This window comes from Narcine bancroftii, chromosome 4 (assembly GCF_036971445.1).
Source record: "Narcine bancroftii isolate sNarBan1 chromosome 4, sNarBan1.hap1, whole genome shotgun sequence".
Classification (NCBI taxonomy): domain Eukaryota; kingdom Metazoa; phylum Chordata; class Chondrichthyes; order Torpediniformes; family Narcinidae; genus Narcine; species Narcine bancroftii.
Genome location: NC_091472.1, coordinates 192803191 through 192820516, shown reverse-complemented (window position 1 = coordinate 192820516; position 17326 = coordinate 192803191). Strand labels below are relative to the sequence as shown.

The window sequence follows — 17326 nt, the reverse complement described above, 5'->3', positions numbered from 1 at the left end:
AATTATGACGTGCACAGAACTCCTTGAGGTGTGGGCCAAGGGGGCGGAAGAATTGTTCAGCACCGTGCCGTGAACAGAACTTGTTGAGGTGTGAGCGAAGGGGGACTTGCGAGATCTGCTGAGTTCCTCCTGCAGTGCTGTTTTTTTTACCACAGAATGAATGAGCTTCTCTTCTTTCTGAAAACAAGTACGATGTAGAAAAGTGTCCTAAAAACATTTTCCAACTTCTCCAGGATACCCAGTGCACGTCCCTCTCTCTTGGTAATACCAGTGAGAGGGCAAACAGAAGGGTTGAAATTTACTGATTATGAATAAGTGAAGAAATGTTGGAATCTGAGAAGGAAAGCAAAATAAAAAATAAAAATAGAAACTCAAGGTTGAGCAAGGCCAGCAAATCCTTTCACTGTCTCGGTTTGGCACAGTTTTACACACAACTTACACATAAATGGAACCACACAGCCCAGAATTTCAAAACAAAACTTATTAACTTCAAAAGTTACCCGATTTATGATGATGACTGCAAAGGTCCATTATACACACTGAAGGATTCAGAAGTAAATTGGATCTGAGAAAAGAGTTTTCAAAAAGCTGAAATAATTTAACAGTCACCATAAAAATAATGGTGCTGCTGCTGGTACAGTCCCACTGAGAGCTAGAGTGGAGGCATGGACCTCCTCCGCAGGGTCCACTTACTGACGCCTCAAAACAGGCATTAAATGGCCTGTTAAAGGAGGTGACGGCAGTTTATTTAAAAATTCTGCAACCGAGCAGTCTGGGCCCAAGATGGCAGCGCCTGAGTTTCAAGGCGTTACCCTCTCCTGAGAAACTGACCGGCGCAGGGCATCAGAAAATGAGGAAACCAGCCCCTTTTGAGAAGAAACAGAGGAGATGACCCATGGGAGTGTGACCACGGTGGTGGACCAGTGAGGGACTCTGCGACTGAAGAACACACAGGCAGCAGAGCTGTTGGTGACTCAAGGTGAGGGCAGGCTGTGGGCTGCTGGTGACTGCGGTCAAAGGACTCACACCAGGCTGTGGGCTGCTGGAGACCGGCTTGAAACTGGTTGAAGGGATACCAGGTATTGGAACCAGGATGCGAGAGGGCGCTGGGGCGTTGAGGGGTTTCTGATTGTGTCCGAGGTTCAGATCTGGAGCTCAGATTGTCGATGGTTTAGACAGGAGTCTGTGTGGCTGCAGAGGCTGCGGGAGCGCTGGAGGCGAATCGACCGACACTCAGTTACTCTAGGGGGACTCTTTGCTTCTCTTTGATTGTTTGAGGCATCCAGCAATTTCTGCTGAGGGCGAATTTGTCTGGCAGACTAAAGCAAATTTCATGTAATATTACGTTACAATAAAAGAATCTCAAATCTTTGAATCAAATTAAAAGCTCAGGATCAGCGGAAAAAAATTTCTTTGGAAGAGAAGCAGAATACAAGGAGGCACATACCTTTCTGGCACACTCCCGTGAGAAGTAACTGTAGGGACTGAATTTGAGTTGACACTTGTCCTTTGTCTTGATGTTCACGATATTGATGTCTCCTGACTGACAGACAGAAAGCACGGTTACATCTTCACAAGCATGTCTTTATAATATGAGAAGGTTGACTGATATGATCAATAAACCAAGCCAGGGTTAGGCACAGCAGTCAGTCTTTGTCACTCCTATAATCAATGAGGTAAAACATTGCCTGTTGTTCTGTTCTCCTCCCCCTGCCCATTCTTCCCTCCCCAGCTTTTTAATTTAGGTTCCTATCTATTTTTTATTCCTACCTTGAAGAAAGGCTCAGGCATAAAATGGCAGTTTTATATGGACGCTCTGTGAGACCTGTTGAGTCCCTCCAGCATTTCTCTGTTTTTACTTTGTCTGTTCTTGCTGTTGGGCAAGTCACAGGTAACACCTTTTTATTTGTTCACTGGGTGTCGATGACATTGATCGTCCATTCCTTTTAGCGCTGGGCTTAGATGCCAATTTTAGAAAAATGCAAATAGGAGTCCGGTTTATGTTCTAACGCTCAGCAGGTCAAACTGTACTGGAGCACCTTGTCATTCTACAACAACTAACCAAGTGTCTTCAACCTGAAACACTAACTCTGTTTCTCTTCCCACAGACGCGGCCTGACCTGCTGGCTCTTTTCAAGGCATAAACCTTCAGTTTCCAGGAGTCGGAGAGAGCACGGGAGAAGTTTACAAAGGCAAGTCTCATTGGTTTGCCAACTGATGCATTGACAGCTGCCAATAATCAGAAAGTCAGGGGTCCTCAAACCTTTTAGACCATCGACCCCTTCATGGGATACATGATCCCTCATCAACCCCCACGTATGGAATCCTGGTGCAGGATGGGGAGTGGGGGTGGCGGCATGAGAGGTTGGTCACCACTGCCATAGGTACTTCTTTCTTTGGCTTGGCTTCGCGGACGAAGATTTATGGAGGGGGTAAAAAGTCCACGTCAGCTGCAGGCTCGTTTGTGGCTGACAAGTCCGATGCGGGACAGGCAGACACGGTTGCAGCGGAAAATTGGTTGGTTGGGGTTGGGTGTTGGGTTTTTCCTCCTTTGCCTTTTGTCAGTGAGGTGGGCTCTGCGGTCTTCTTCAAAGGAGGTTGCTGCCCGCCAAACTGTGAGGTGCCAAGATGCACGGTTTGAGGCGTTATCAGCCCACTGGCGGTGGTCAATGTGGCAGGCACCAAGAGATTTCTTTAGGCAGTCCTTGTACCTTTTCTTTGGTGCACCTCTGTCACGGTGGCCACTGGAGAGCTCGCCATATAACACGATCTTGGGAAGGCGATGGTCCTCCATTCTGGAGACGTGACCCATCCAGCGCAGCTGGATCTTCAGCAGCGTGGACTCGATGCTGTCGACCTCTGCCATCTCGAGTACTTCGACGTTAGGGATGAAAGCGCTCCAATGGATGTTGAGGATGGAGCGGAGACAACGCTGGTGGAAGCGTTCTAGGAGCCGTAGGTGGTGCCGGTAGAGGACCCATGATTCGGAGCCGAACAGGAGTGTGGGTATGACAACGGCTCTGTATACGCTTATCTTTGTGAGGTTTTTCAGTTGGTTGTTTTTCCAGACTCTTTTGTGTAGTCTTCCAAAGGCGCTATTTGCCTTGGCGAGTCTGTTGTCTATCTCATTCAGAGCCAGCTCTTCAGCGCTTGACGTCCTGCTTTGCAGAAACTGCCAAAATGTTTGGCCTGGAAGTCAGCCTGAAGAAAACTGAGGTCCTCCATCAGCCAGCTCCCCACCATGACTACCAGCCCCCCCACATCTCCATCGGGCACACAAAACTCAAAACGGTCAACCAGTTTACCTATCTCGGCTGCACCATTTCATCAGATGCAAGGATCAACATAGGTACTATTTTCTGTTGATCTGCCCTGATTTCCACCACAAAAGTTCAATCCTCCGCACCCCCCCCCCCCCACCCCGGCATTTTCGACCCCCTGGCATTTATTGTCCCGTTGGATAGTCCCATCTGTGATGATATGTAATTATACCACCAGGGGTCATCCCTGTGATCTTGTATATAAAGCAGTCCAGAGCTACAGTCTAGCCTTCTAGATTTGTCTTGCAGAGAGACAAGACCTCTTAGTGTACATATTAGTTCATTAAAGCTGTCTTGTACTTACACTGCTGGTATGGTTAAACTAATATGTACAGTAAGAGGTCTTGTCTCTCTGCAAGACAAATCTAGAAGGCTAGACTGTAGCTCTGGACTGCTTTATATACAAGGTCATCGGATGACCCCTGGTGACCTAGTGGTGTAATTACACCCAGGGGTCGATATTGACCACTTTGAGACCCCTGGGTTAAATGGAGCAGCCATTGTGAGTGTGGCTATTTTGGAATGGCCTGTGGAAAAGTGGGATATTGAAACTTTGGCTCCCGAGGTTCAGGTGAGCAGAGGGTGTGGGCTGCAGCAGGCCAGGGAAAGGTAAGGGTGACCATTGCTTTTCTTGTTAGTGGTGAATGCAGACCAGATGGCTGTTGGGGTTGTCCAGTGGTCCTCCTGCAGGATGTGGGAAGTCAGAGAACCTCCCAGTGCCCCTGATAACTAGCCCTTTGGGAATTGTGTGCAGCTGTACCTCCTGACTGACCAGTCCAAAGAGTTTTAGTGAGGGGGCCGCGTCAACAAGGAGGAGGTGGGTGACCACCCAGAAAGGGAGAGGGTGTCGCCTGAGAGCCTAGAAACTCCAAAGGTTGCCCTCCTCAGTAACAGGTGGACCATTCTGGATACTGTTGAGTGGGGGGAATGTCCTTCCAGGAAATAGGAATCAGAATTAAGTTTATTGTCATGAAGTTTGCAGTTTTGCCACAGCTGAATTGTGCATTACAGGTGCAAAAATTGCAATAAATGAAAGAGAAAAAACTAAGGCAATGTCTGTGGTTCATTGTCCATTCAGAAATCTGATGGGAAAGGGGAAGAAGCTGTTTGTGTACTGTTGAGTGTTCATCTTCAGGCTCCTGTACCTCCTTCCTGATGGTAGCAGTGAGAAGTCGGCATGGCCTGGGTGGGGAGGTTCTTAATGGAGTGGAGACTGATGCCCATGATGGCACTGGCTGAGTTCACAACTCTGTGTAGCCTTTTCCTGTCCTGAAAGTTGCAACAGCCAGGTCACTGGCACTGATCCTGTTTCTTTTTTTTTTAATGGAATACATTTATTCATTTCTATATACCATTGTTGTATTTTCAAATTATCTTCCAATTTCCAGGTTGACGTAATACATTTTTTTGCTACGGCTAGAGCTATCTTTTTTTTTTAAATATATTTTTCACACCATAAATCACATTAACCATGATACACACTTTTTCCTTTTCACACATATACAGTGCCATTTTCTTCCCCCCCCCCCCGCCTCCCATCCCACCCTCCCTACCATTTAAGGTATAAAATCTAGGATACATTAAACCAGTCAGACAATGTTGTCATTCAATAAAAATACACCAGAAATTCCACTGAGTCCATTCTTTTCATTTCCTTTTCCTTCCGTTAACCACTGATCCTGTTTCTGATGCTAGGAAGGGAAGGGGGGATAGAAAAGGAGAGCAATAGAGATAGGGATTCAATGGTCGGTGTAAGGGAGCATCCAAGAAGATTTCATTGATATATGAAGAATAAAAGGGTCATGAGTGAAAGAATAGGCTCATTAAGGATCATGAGGGGTGTCTCTGTGTGGAGTCAGATGAGACGGGGAAGATGTAGGAATATTTTGTGTATGGGTTTATTGTGTACCAAGATAAGCAGGAATGCAGCGTAAGGGTGGTGGGGGTAACTTTTAATCATTCTTATCAATTTTTTTTGGCTATGGCCCCCTTAGGACTCTACTCAAAGTTTACAAGCCCCCATCCCTGTGAAGCAGTCAAGTTTAGTTGGGTTTATCTGTGCTTCTCTCCTCCCAACTATAGAAAAAAACATTTAAAAAAATGATTTCAGTCAGTGGCCCCCAGGGAGTCTACATGTCGACCTTCTTCCTCCCCGCCCCCCTCCCCTCCATTGAGGATGGCTGCCCAGGGCACACCTGCTTCCGTAGTGAAGAGGTGGTAGTAAACACCCCTCTAGGATTTGCATTATGTGAACTCATTTCTGGGACTAGATTAGGCACGCACAGAGCACTGTGGGAAGGCAGGAAGGATATTGTTGGGATCTTGATAGGCATTTTTAACCCATCACTGAGAACAGGTGAAATTTTGGAGGATGGCAAATGTAGTGCCTTTATTTAAAAAGGGCTGTAAAGATAACCCAGGTAACTGCAGACCTGTCAGTCTGATGTCATTGGTCAGGAAACCGTCAGAGAGGATTCTGAGAGATAAAGTCTGTCAACATCAGCATTGGAAATGATGTTTCATGAATTAGAGATTCATTTAAGAACTCTTACTTTGGACATTATATATTATTGAAGATTTATTTTCTGTATTGCACAGTTTGATTGTACTTCCTTCTTGTTTACATTTCTCCCTTTGTACACATACCTTTACTGAGTACAGATTTTTTTATTAGCAATAAACAGAAATTCTGCCTGGACCGCAGGAAAAAAAATCTTGGGATTGTATGTGATGTCATGTATGTACTCTGACAATACATCTGAACGTTGAACATTTGAATGGAATTTTGTGAAGAGGTGACAAAGAGAGTTTATGAGAGCAAGGCAGTTGATGTTATTTATATGGATTTTAGTAAAGTGTTGATAAGGTCTCAGATGGTAGATTGGTATGGAGGGTTAGGGCACATGGGATAGATAGGAGGCCGTGGACAAAAACTGGCTCAGTGATGGTAGTTGTAGAGGGCTATCTATTAAACTGAAGGACCATGACCAGAGGAGTGGATCAGAGTTCGGTACTGGGACCCTTGCTTTTTGTAATATCCATAAATGATTTGGTCAAGGATGTTTGTGGCAAGGTGAATAAGTTTGCCAACAACACAATAATATGTGCTATAGTGGACAGTGAAGAATATTACCTGGGTTTGCAATAGGATCTGGATCAGATGGGGAACTGGGCTAAGGAACAAGATATACAGGTCAACTTGGAGAAATGCGAGGTGCTACATTTGGGTACATCAAACCTGAGAGATGAGTGTTATGGAGCAGAGGGACCACAAGGTGCAGGTACATAGTGTAGCTCGATCAATGACCACAAAGCACATGGCCAGAGGGTTTAATGTCCTGAAACCTCCAGCTCACAGCGACGTGCTTCTGGTCCGGATTCAAGACTGGTACTGAGGGAGGAGACTAGGCCTCTCAGCCTTTATTGGGGCACTATGGGGAGGAGTTACCAGTCAGAGGTGGGCCAGCCAGAGCAGTCCAGAGAGGTCCTCACCTGCATTACTGTGTTCCACTACACTTTCAGGTGCATCCTCCACCTTGAGGGTGGCTGCAAGAGCGGATCCCAACCTGAAGACTCACCCTTTCAGGTGGCAGCCCTAAAATGTTGCTACACCATTGCCTGGTCCACCTGAAAGGGCCTATTGATATCTAGAGGCACCTCATAGCACTTCCGCATCTGATGGAGATGGGGCGACTGGTGCCGCAGTGCCACCCGTCATAAATATGCGGCAATAGCAATGGCCGTCTTCCCTACCCATAATCCCCCACACAGATGGAACTGCTCTATGTTTCCCACAGTTCCAGCTGCATGGGGGTTTATGGGTTGGGAAGATCGCCATTATAATGCCGCATTTTGAGCAGCAGAGAGCAGCCTCTGTGCAGGAGCAGCCAGCAGGGCTGTTACAGTCTGCACCGGCCACGCCTGCCCTGACATCCCCCACCGGATGCCCCTGCTCTGACGTTCCCCGTCCCACTGCTTGACAGTCCCCCCCTCCCCGCTGCCCAACAGCTCCCTGCCCGACAGACCCTGCCCTACTGAGCAGGGGTGGCCGGCGGGGGACGGGGCACGGGTGGCCGACGGGAGATATCGGCTATCGGGCAGTGGGGCAGGGCTGTCGGGTCACGTGGCGGTGGCTGTCAGGCAGCGGGGAGTTGGGTCGCTGACTGATAGAGTCATCATCCCACCCCCAGGCAGCCGCTTACAGCGTGCCTTGGCAGAGCCCTGCAATCCGCTGATTATCCCTCCCCGAGGAGGGTTGGTGTCGGCGCCTCAGAGGCGTGTTCAGCGCATTCAGGTTGGTACCTCATTAGCGGCATAGAGGTAGAACAGGGGTGTCAAACTCAAATTCATGGAGGGCCAAAATTAAAAACTTGGACTAAGTTGAGGGCCGAACTAAATATTTATTGAAAATTTTCAACAACATCTGCATGTTTTCTCTTCTTTCAACATATGTAATGTTAAACTTTAGGATATAACTTTAGGAGGATAATGTTACAGGTCAGGAGTAGATAGCTCAAGTTCACCCTTTGCTTGACCTGAGGGAAACCTATTTGATCCCTGTGGAGATGTAGTCAGCATTCACAGGCTGTGTCCATTTTGGCCTGCATCAGGACTCAGTATTTCCTGCTCACTCCTCAGGCTCTAGGCCTCTATTCACTCTCGACCCACCATCCCTCTACCTGACCAGTCCTTTACCCAACCTCTACTCACCCCTCACTCCACTCGCTCTGCCTCTACCCACCCCATCCTATACATGCCCCTCTACTGCCTCTCCCCTCAACCTGTTCCTCCCTCTACCCGTCTCTCACCCTCTAATCACCCCTCCCCTACTCGCCCTGCCCCTCCCCTTTTACCTCTTCCCTATCCACCCCTCCTTCTACTCATCCCTCCCTCTAACTGCCCCTCGCACCACCATAACTTTCCCTGCCCATTACTCCTCACCTACACCCTCTGCCCACCCCTGCTTACCCACCCACTCAGGCCCAGCGCGCTGCCGATCAGCCTTTGCGGACAGCCACCATCTCTCTCTTCACGTGCAGGGCTGAACCAGCCGTCCCTGGGGTCCGCGCGGGTGCAAGCGCTGAAGGCCGTGGCGACCGGGAGAAGTGTGCTCGCGCTGTGGAAGGGCCGTCCGGTGCCAGTCGTGCGGGACTCGCGCTGCCCGGGGGCCGTGCGCAGCCTGCCATGCCCGTCGCGCCGACAGGAAATCACAGGCGCTCACCAATCCGCCGCACCGCTCAACAGGTGGGAGAAGTGACTGGTTGTGCGGGGAGCCTTCCAACTGGCTTGCCAGCTGATGACATCGACAGACTTCTCGTGTTACAATTTCTCGTGTTACAATGGGGAAGGATGTGCAATGAAGGGGGAGGATGGTGGGGGTGACATTACCAAAAAACAGCATCGGCTCTCGCTGCAGGGCAGGCCACCTCTAATACATTTTTGAAATGATCTTGCGGGCCAAATATAATTATATCGCAGGCCAAATTTGGCCCGCAGGCCAGAGTTTGACATGTGTGGGGTAGAACATGCGGCTTTACATTGGGGTATTCTGGCCATCTGAAAGAGCCAAGAAAAAGTAGTGAAGAGAGTGTTTGGATGTATCCTTCATCAGTCGAGGCATTGATTATAAGTGTTGGAACGCATATTGAAGTTATACCAGACGTTGGTGAGGCTTCACTTGGAATATTTTGTGCACTTTAATTTTCCTGGCTATAGGAAGGATATTGTAGAGATGGAAAAGGTACAGAAAGGATGACAAAGAATTAGAGAAGTTGAATGATTGTGAGACACTGGAAAATTTAGGCTTTGGAGGGTGGGAGGTTGAGAGTGGATGGCTATAAAACCATGTTAATGTGAATAATGATACACAAGTAGTGACCGTCTATTTCCTAGAGGTGGAGAAACTAAGAGGAGAGAACAAAACTATAAGGTGGAATGTGAGAACATGAGGTTCAGAAGGGATGTGACGGACAGTTCTTCACTCAGACGGTGGTGGGCACATGGAACGAGCTGCCAGACACAGAGGTGAAGGCAGGGATGTCAGCCTCCTTTAAGAAACACCAGGATAACTTCAGTAAAACCCCTGTTATCCAGAATTCAAGCAACCAGCAAATAAACAAATAAAGAAAAGTTAAAAAATCACAAACGTAAATGTTCTCTGAAGTAACACATAAACCTTTGATGACGATGGGAGCAAATATTCAGCCAGTGGAGTTCCTTGGTCCTGCCTTGCTCGTAGCAACTGTTTGAATCAAGTTGTGTAAAATAGAAATGGCATTGCCCAGGATGAAGAACTGGTTGATGCCGCTCGCTTTTGGGGTGACTCTCTTAACATATCCCTGCTCAGTAAGAGTGCTTATCTTCATTAATAAATTATTAGGTATATTAGTAACACTTTATCTGTAAACTTGGGATAATTATCTATAATGTTATTGTTAATCTTTTGGCTGGCTCCATGGAGGGGGCGGATCCTGCAGATGCAGTGATGGTAGCGGTGCTGAGGGGAGTCAGTAGTGGCACTGAGAGGGGATTAGAGGAAATGCTGAGAGGGGGTAGTGGTGGCTGAGAGGGGGTTAGTGGAAATGCTGAGAGGGGGTAGTGGCGGTGCTGAGAGGGGGTAGTGGAAATGCTGATATGGGGCTAGTGGCAGTGCCGAGAGGGGGTTAGTGGAAATGCTGAGAGGGGGTTAGTGGCAGTGCAGAGAGGGGGGTTGTGGCGGTGCTGAGAGGGGGTAGTGGAAATGCTGATATGGGGCTAGTGGCGGTGCCGAGAGGGGGTTAGTGGCAGTGCAGAGAGGAGGGGGGGGGGGGTAGTGGCGGTGCTGAGTCATGGTTTTTATATTTTAAATAAAATTTTCAAACAAAAAAAAAGAATGCCCCTATTTTCTCACTGCCCACTGTCTTCCCCCCTTTCCCTCACTGCCCCCTTGGATCCTTCCACCGCCCATAGTGGGGGACATGGCCCACTTTGGGAATCACTACTTTAGTCAGAAAGCTTTAGCTATGGAGTTGAATTCCCCTTAAAATAAATACTCTAATTTAGCACTTAGAAACATAGAACGCTACAGCACAGGCCATTCAGCCCCTCTAGACTGTCCCACTGACCTGGTCCCATACCATAACCCTCCAGTCCTCTCACATCCATATAGCTATCCAATTTACTCTTAAAACACACTATCGAGCCCGCATTCACCACATCAAATGGCAGCTCATTCCACACTCCCACCACCGTCTGAGTGAAGAACTTTCCCCTAATGCTCCCCCTAAACCTTTCATCTTAAAACTATGACCTCTCGTATTTATCTCCCCTAATCTAATTAGACAGAGCCTACTTGCATCCACTCTTGTAAACCTCGATCAAATCTCCCCTCATTCTTCTTTGCTCCAAGGAATAAAGTCCCAATCTGTTTAATCTTTCCCTGAAGACCTGGCAACATCCTAGTAAATTTTAGCTTCTTGGCTCTTCCATTTCTTTCAATTCAGTTGATAGACAACCCCATTGTTAATCATTCTGTGAGAATTTGGGCACAGTTTGGAAAACATTTTACATTTCATCATTTTTCTCTCTTAACTCCTGTTCTATCTAATCATCTTTTTTCAACCTTCTTTCCATGATATTGTTTTTCAGTAGTGGAAGTAGATCAGATATTCAATGTTTTAAAGATCTTTTCATTACTGGCTGCTTTGCATCTTTTAACCATCTTTCTGAAAAGTTTGACTTGCCTCACTGTCATCTTTTCAGATATTTGCAAATCTGGCATTTTTTTTACAGTCTAAAATTTCTAATTTCTCCAAAGTGCTTGAAACAAATTTTGTTGATGAGTTTTTGTTTTAGTTTAAGCCCTTTCATAAAGGTTTATTATCTATCATTCACGAGATGTTATTACATTTAAAACAGGCCTCATTACGTAAAATTAAAAATGCCTGGGAATGGACCTATATTTGACTATATCAGTTGAAGATTGGGTTGTTATTCTTAAGATGGTTAATAGTTCTTCGTTATGTGCTCATCATTGTTTATTGCAACTGAAAGTGGTAAGAGTAAGTCTCAAACAACTGGAAAACTCACTTATTCAGCAGCTACCAATCCCCGAAGGAGCTGGATATCAGAGGTTTTACTGTATATGGATAGGAGGAAAATGGAAGGATGTGGACCTATTGTGGGCAAGTTGGATGAAATCAGAAGGGCACCTTGTTTGGAAAGGACCTGCTGGCCCTGTGGGCATGTTTAGTGCTGGAAGACTCTAAGGCTGAATTCTTGAAGGTCTGGATTCACATGCAGGCATCTCTGGGAGAGATGGGAGGTTTCCCTCCTGGAAGGACATCTGCTAACCATTACTGTGATGAGTATGTTTGAAAAAAATTCTAATTATTTGCATTGAATATCTCCAGATGGGAGTTTAAATACTTCTGGTCAATGGTGTAAGACTTAATAACTTTACCTTGACATTACAGTACTAGGATGCCACTCTATTAGACTTGGACCCACTGCAATTTGCCTTCTGCCGTAATCATTTTACAGCAGATACAATCTCATTGGCTCTTCCCTCAGCCCTGGATCACCTGAACAGCAATACCTACAGCAGGCTGCTTTTCATTGATTACAGCTCAGTTCTGGTAAGCAAGCTCCAAAACCTGGGCCTCTGCACCTCCCTCTGCAGCTGAATCCTTGACTTCCTCATTGGAAGACCACGGTCAGTGCGGATCAGTAACAACGTCTCCTCCTCACTGAAAATCATACAAGGATCACTCAAGGATGTGTGCTCAGCCCACTGCTCTATTCTCTCTCTACAACCAGGACTGTATGGCTAGGCACACAATGAAAATGCCAACTACAAATTTGTCAATGACATTACAGTTGACAGCAGAATCACAGATATCAATCAGGAAACGTACTGGAGTGAGATAGATCGGTTAGTTCAGGGGTGTCACAACAACAACCTTGCACTCAACATTAGCAAAGCTAAGGAACTGATTGCAGGCTTCAGAAAGGGGAAACCAGTCCTTATTGAGGGGACAGCAGTGGAAAGATGCCAGCATCTCTGAAGACCTATCCTGGGGCCATGGTGTCAGAGCAATCGTGAAGATTGTGACATGTTCATAACAATAAATTCTGATTCAGATTCTGAAGAAGGCTCATCAATTACAGGAGTTGGAGGAGATTTGGAATGTCACCAAAGATTTTCAAATTTCTACAGGTGTACCTTGGAGAGCGTTCTGACTGGTTGTACACGGTCTGGTGTGGAGGAGCCAATGCAAAGGATAGGAAAAGACTACAGAGTCATGAACTTGGTCAGCACCATCATGGGCATTAGTCTCCACTCCATTAAGGACATCTACCAGAGGTGGTGTCTCCAGAAAGCAGCCTCTATCCTCACCAACCAGGGCATGTCCTCTTCTCACTTCTCTCATCAGCAAGGAGGTACAGGAGCCTGAAGGTACACACCCAAACTCACACAGATGAACACCTAATGGGACAGGAACAGCTTCTGCCCCTCCACCAGCAGATTTCTGAATGGACAATGAACCACACACACTCCCTCACTTTTTCTCTTCTTTTGTACTAATTTATTTATTAAAAATATAATTTATACCAATTTTTGCACCTAAATACAGCAGATTTCTGAACGGACAATGAACCACACACACTCCCTCACTTTTTCTCTTCTTTTGTACTAATTTATTTATTAAAAATATAATTTATACCAATTTTTGCACCTAAATACTGCCACAAAACAATGAATTTTGTGACATGTTCATGACAATAAATGCTGATTCTGTTCTGAACTGTAGTAGAGTTTGAAAGAGTTGGTACAAAGCTCGTTACTGACCTGGTCAATCCACAGCTTGCCGACAATGATGTTGTGCACAGTGGAGGTGACCTTCCTCCACACGTAGTGGTTGCTCCCAGAATGAAACTGTAAGTGAATCGCACCTGTGGGACAATAAGCAGCAGCTGAGATCAGGATGCTGCCACCGTCAACTCCTTCCCTTGATTACACCAGACTGGCAGTCTGACAACCTAACAATAGCTACAGAGAGAGATGCATCAGAGGGGAAGCCGAAACAAAATCCTTCGAGATCCATCAGGAAAGAGCAAGAATGGAGGGGGAGGTCTTTTACAAAAGCAACAAAGACACAAGTGACAGTGGCTTCCTGTGCAGTGCAAGAGGAAGGCCCAGTTTTGGAGGAAGCAGGAACACCCGAAGGGAGCTCATGCAGATACAGGAGGAGCCTAAAAACTCCGACCCAGGCAGCGGCAGATTCGAACCTGGGTTGCTAAATGCTATGTTCTCCCCATGTCTGCGTGGGCTTCCTCCAGCTGCTTCGGTTTCCTCCCACCCTTCAAAGATTGTACAACGATTGTAGGTCAATTGGGTGAAATTGTGAGGCACAGGCTCTTGGAACTGTTACCATGCTGAATGCCTAATTTAAAAAAAAATTAACCATGCCACCCCATCGTTGTAGTAAGGCTGAATTACCCTACACAGAGTTCAACAACCAGGAGACAAAAATCTGGTTGCCAATATAATTCTAATGCTTCAGCAGAGGCAGAAATCTCACCACTTCAACATGACCACAGAGTCAGGACAGGGTCACGCAGGGAACACCATGGGGTACCGCGCCAACTCCACATCACCATGCCATGGGGCACCACGCCAACTCCACATCACTGTACCATGGGGCACCGCGCCAACTCCACATCACTGTACCATGGAGCATTGCACTTACTCCATATCACCATGCCATGGAGCACCGCACCAATTCCACATCACTGTGCCATGGGGCACCGTGCCAACTCCACATCACTGTACCATGGAGCATCGCACTGACTCCATATCACCATGCCATGGAGCACCACACCAACTCCACATCACTGTGCCATGGGGCACCGTGCCAACTCCACATCACTGTACCATGGAGCATCGCACTGACTTCATATCACCATGCCATGGGGCACCACACCAACTCCACATCACTGTGCCATGGGGCACCGTGCCAACTCCACATCACTGTACCATGGAGCATCGCACTGACTCCATATCACCATGCCATGGGGCACTACACCAACTCCACATCACTGTGCCATGGGGCACCGTGCCAACTCCACATCACTGTACCATGGAGCATCATGCTGACTCCATATCACCATGCCATGGACCACCACACCAACTCCACCAAGCCATGAGGCACTACCCTGACACCACATCACCCTACCTTGGGGCACCGCACTGACTCCACATCACCGTACCATGGGGCACCCCACTGACTCCACATGACCATGCCATGAGGAACTGCACCAACTACACATCAACATGGCGTAGGGCACTGCACCAATTCCACATCACCATGCCGTGAGGCACTGCACCAACTGCGCATCACTTTTCTATGGGGCACTGCACCGACTCCACATGACCATGCCGTGTGGATCTGCACCAACTCCACATGATCATGCCATGGGGATCTACACCAACTCCATATGACCATGCCATGGGGATCTGCACCAACTCCACATGACCATGCCATGGGGATCTGCACCAACTCCACATGACTATGCCATTGGGATCTGCACCAACTCCACATGACCATGCCATGGGGATCTGCACCAACTCCACATGACTATGCCATGGGGATCTGCACCAACTCCACATGATCATGCCATGGGGCACTGCACCAACTCCACATGACCATGCCGTGGGGCACTGCACCGACTCCATATCACCATGCCATGGGGCACTGCACCAACTCCACATGACCGTGCTGTGGGACACTGCACCAACTCCACATCACCATGCCATGGGGCACCACACCGACTCCACATCACTGTTGCATGAAGCACCGCACCACCTCCATGCCACTGCACTGATTCCAGATCAAGTCTTGAGGCAGTAACTCTGGACTTTCCAGTCCTTCCTCCCATCACTTTTGTCGATGTGGGAGTAGCAAAGACCAAAGCTGATCAAATGTCCATGGTTGTTCAACCCAGTGCACGCAACTCAAATTTTAATAATGACTGACACTTAAAAATTTTTTTTAAGGCGTTCTTGTTTCTTTTATTGATCTCGCAACCGATTTTACTTTACTCCTTCACTCCGTGCATTATATTTAACACAAGAAAATGGCTCATTCACACTCCTCAATAACCTGATTGGTTAAAAATGCAGAGTACTGCACTTAACCAGTTTAGTTTTGTCAACTGACGACACTGCTGTAACTTACACTGGCTGCTTGGTAAGATCATCCAGTGCAAAAAGCCACTGAAAGTCTATGAACAAATTAATTATCTTTAAAACAGTAGTCTGGGAAAGGCAGAGAGTGAGTCAACAATAAAATTAAAATAGAAGCCATATGAATGATTGTTGAATAATTCATCAGGAACAGATGAAAGAATATCAGAAATGCTAAAATTGCGGAGTTAAACATCAGCAAGGAGCAAAGAATTTTTAACATTTCAATGTTTAAAAAAAAAAATTAGATGTGCAGCACGGTAACAGGGCGTTCTGGCCCATGAACCCAACTAACCCGACAAACCCCGTACATTTTGAAGGGCAGGAAGGGTGGCTTCCTCATTGCGTGAGAGATTTGGATCTGGAGCTTGGGCTGTCAATTATTTAAATTGAACAAGAGTCCGTGTGGTTGCAGGAGCTCTGGAGATGAATCCACGGACACTTGGTGATTCTGAGGAGACTTTCCTCTGCTTATCTTTCTCGGGCACTGGGCAATGCTAATGGCAAATCTTTATCTGCCTTATTGCAGATTAAAGGCAATTTCATGTAATGTTATATTTTTGTTTTATTACATGACAATAAATAGTATCTGATCTGAAACCAGAACACTCAGAAACCCATGCAGACACGGGGAAAATGTACAAACTCCTTACGGACAGTGCCAGATTCGAACCCGGGTCTCTGGCGGTGTAACAGTGCTGCTCTCACCATTACGGTAACCGTGCTGCTTATAAAGAATATTCATAAGAAAGTGTTTTAGTTTTCTATGAGATATTAACTGGTCTTTCCTTCAAGAAATGACTCGAGGGAAAAAAAAACTTTTGAAGGTGGTAATGATCAGCTTCATAAGAACATTAAAAACTTGAGTGTTACACATCATTAAAAGGACTGTCCACAACACTGAGAACAGCACATCCAGATTCCCTGCCTAGGGGAGAGAATGGCTCGGTTTCCCAGTGGCGGAACCAAACTCCTTACAAAATGTCAACTAGACAAAACGATTCCTCATGACATACAGCATGTCAGATTCCCAGGAGGGAGATTCCATGGATCTTGCGATTTTGAAGCCGCAGGAACTCTACAAGTTGGCGTACAAATTTCTTACCCAGTGGCATGATGGAAAGGTATTTCCCACGGAACTTGCTGGCAATGGTGATTTCCTGCCACAAGGTCCAGCCGCACTTGGAATGGACATGGTGAGCTGCAGCCGGAGGATGGTGGCTCACCTGTGTACAAGAAATGGAGAAGAACTAAGTCAGGGAAGGCTACAGGACGCGCTACAGTATCATGTACAGGGAGTTGTTCATTTCATTGCTACAGTGTAGTTCTGCTGACCAAAATACAGCACATTTTAAAATCTACAATGGTCACATAGAACATTATAGCACAGTACAAATCCTTCAGCCCTTGATGTTATGCTGACCTATATATTCCTACCAAAGAAAGAAACCCTTCTTAGTTCGTAACCCTCTATTTTTCTTTCATGTGCCAGTCTAAGAGTCTCTTAAATGCTCCTGATGTTTCAGCCCCCACCACCATGCCTGGCAAGGCATTCCAGGCACCCTCAACTCTCTGTGTAGAAAACGTACCCCTGATGTTTCCCCTAAACTGTCCTCCCTTCACTTTGTATAGATGTCCTCTGGTATTCGCTATTCTTGCCCTGGGGAATAGGTGCTGGCTGTCCACCTTATCTATGCCTCTCAGAATCTTGTAGACCTCTATTAAGCCACCTCTCATCTTTCATCACTCCAAAGAAACAAGTCCCAGCTCATCTCACCTC

The 17326-nt window shown here is 46.8% G+C and overlaps 1 protein-coding gene across 2 annotated transcripts in view; it reads right to left on the bottom strand.

Annotated features, from left to right (window-relative positions):
• Window positions 1-17326, bottom strand: part of LOC138761394 (oxysterol-binding protein 2-like) — a 514880-nt gene that overhangs the window by 23182 nt on the left and 474372 nt on the right. For both annotated transcript variants that reach the window (XM_069933419.1, XM_069933420.1), the window contains exons 10-12: window positions 16652-16772; window positions 13150-13253; window positions 1448-1543 (exon numbers count right to left, since the gene is read on the bottom strand). In XM_069933419.1, coding sequence (XP_069789520.1) covers window positions 1448-1543; window positions 13150-13253; window positions 16652-16772 — 321 coding nt within the window. The remainder of the gene's footprint in view (window positions 1-1447; window positions 1544-13149; window positions 13254-16651; window positions 16773-17326) is intronic.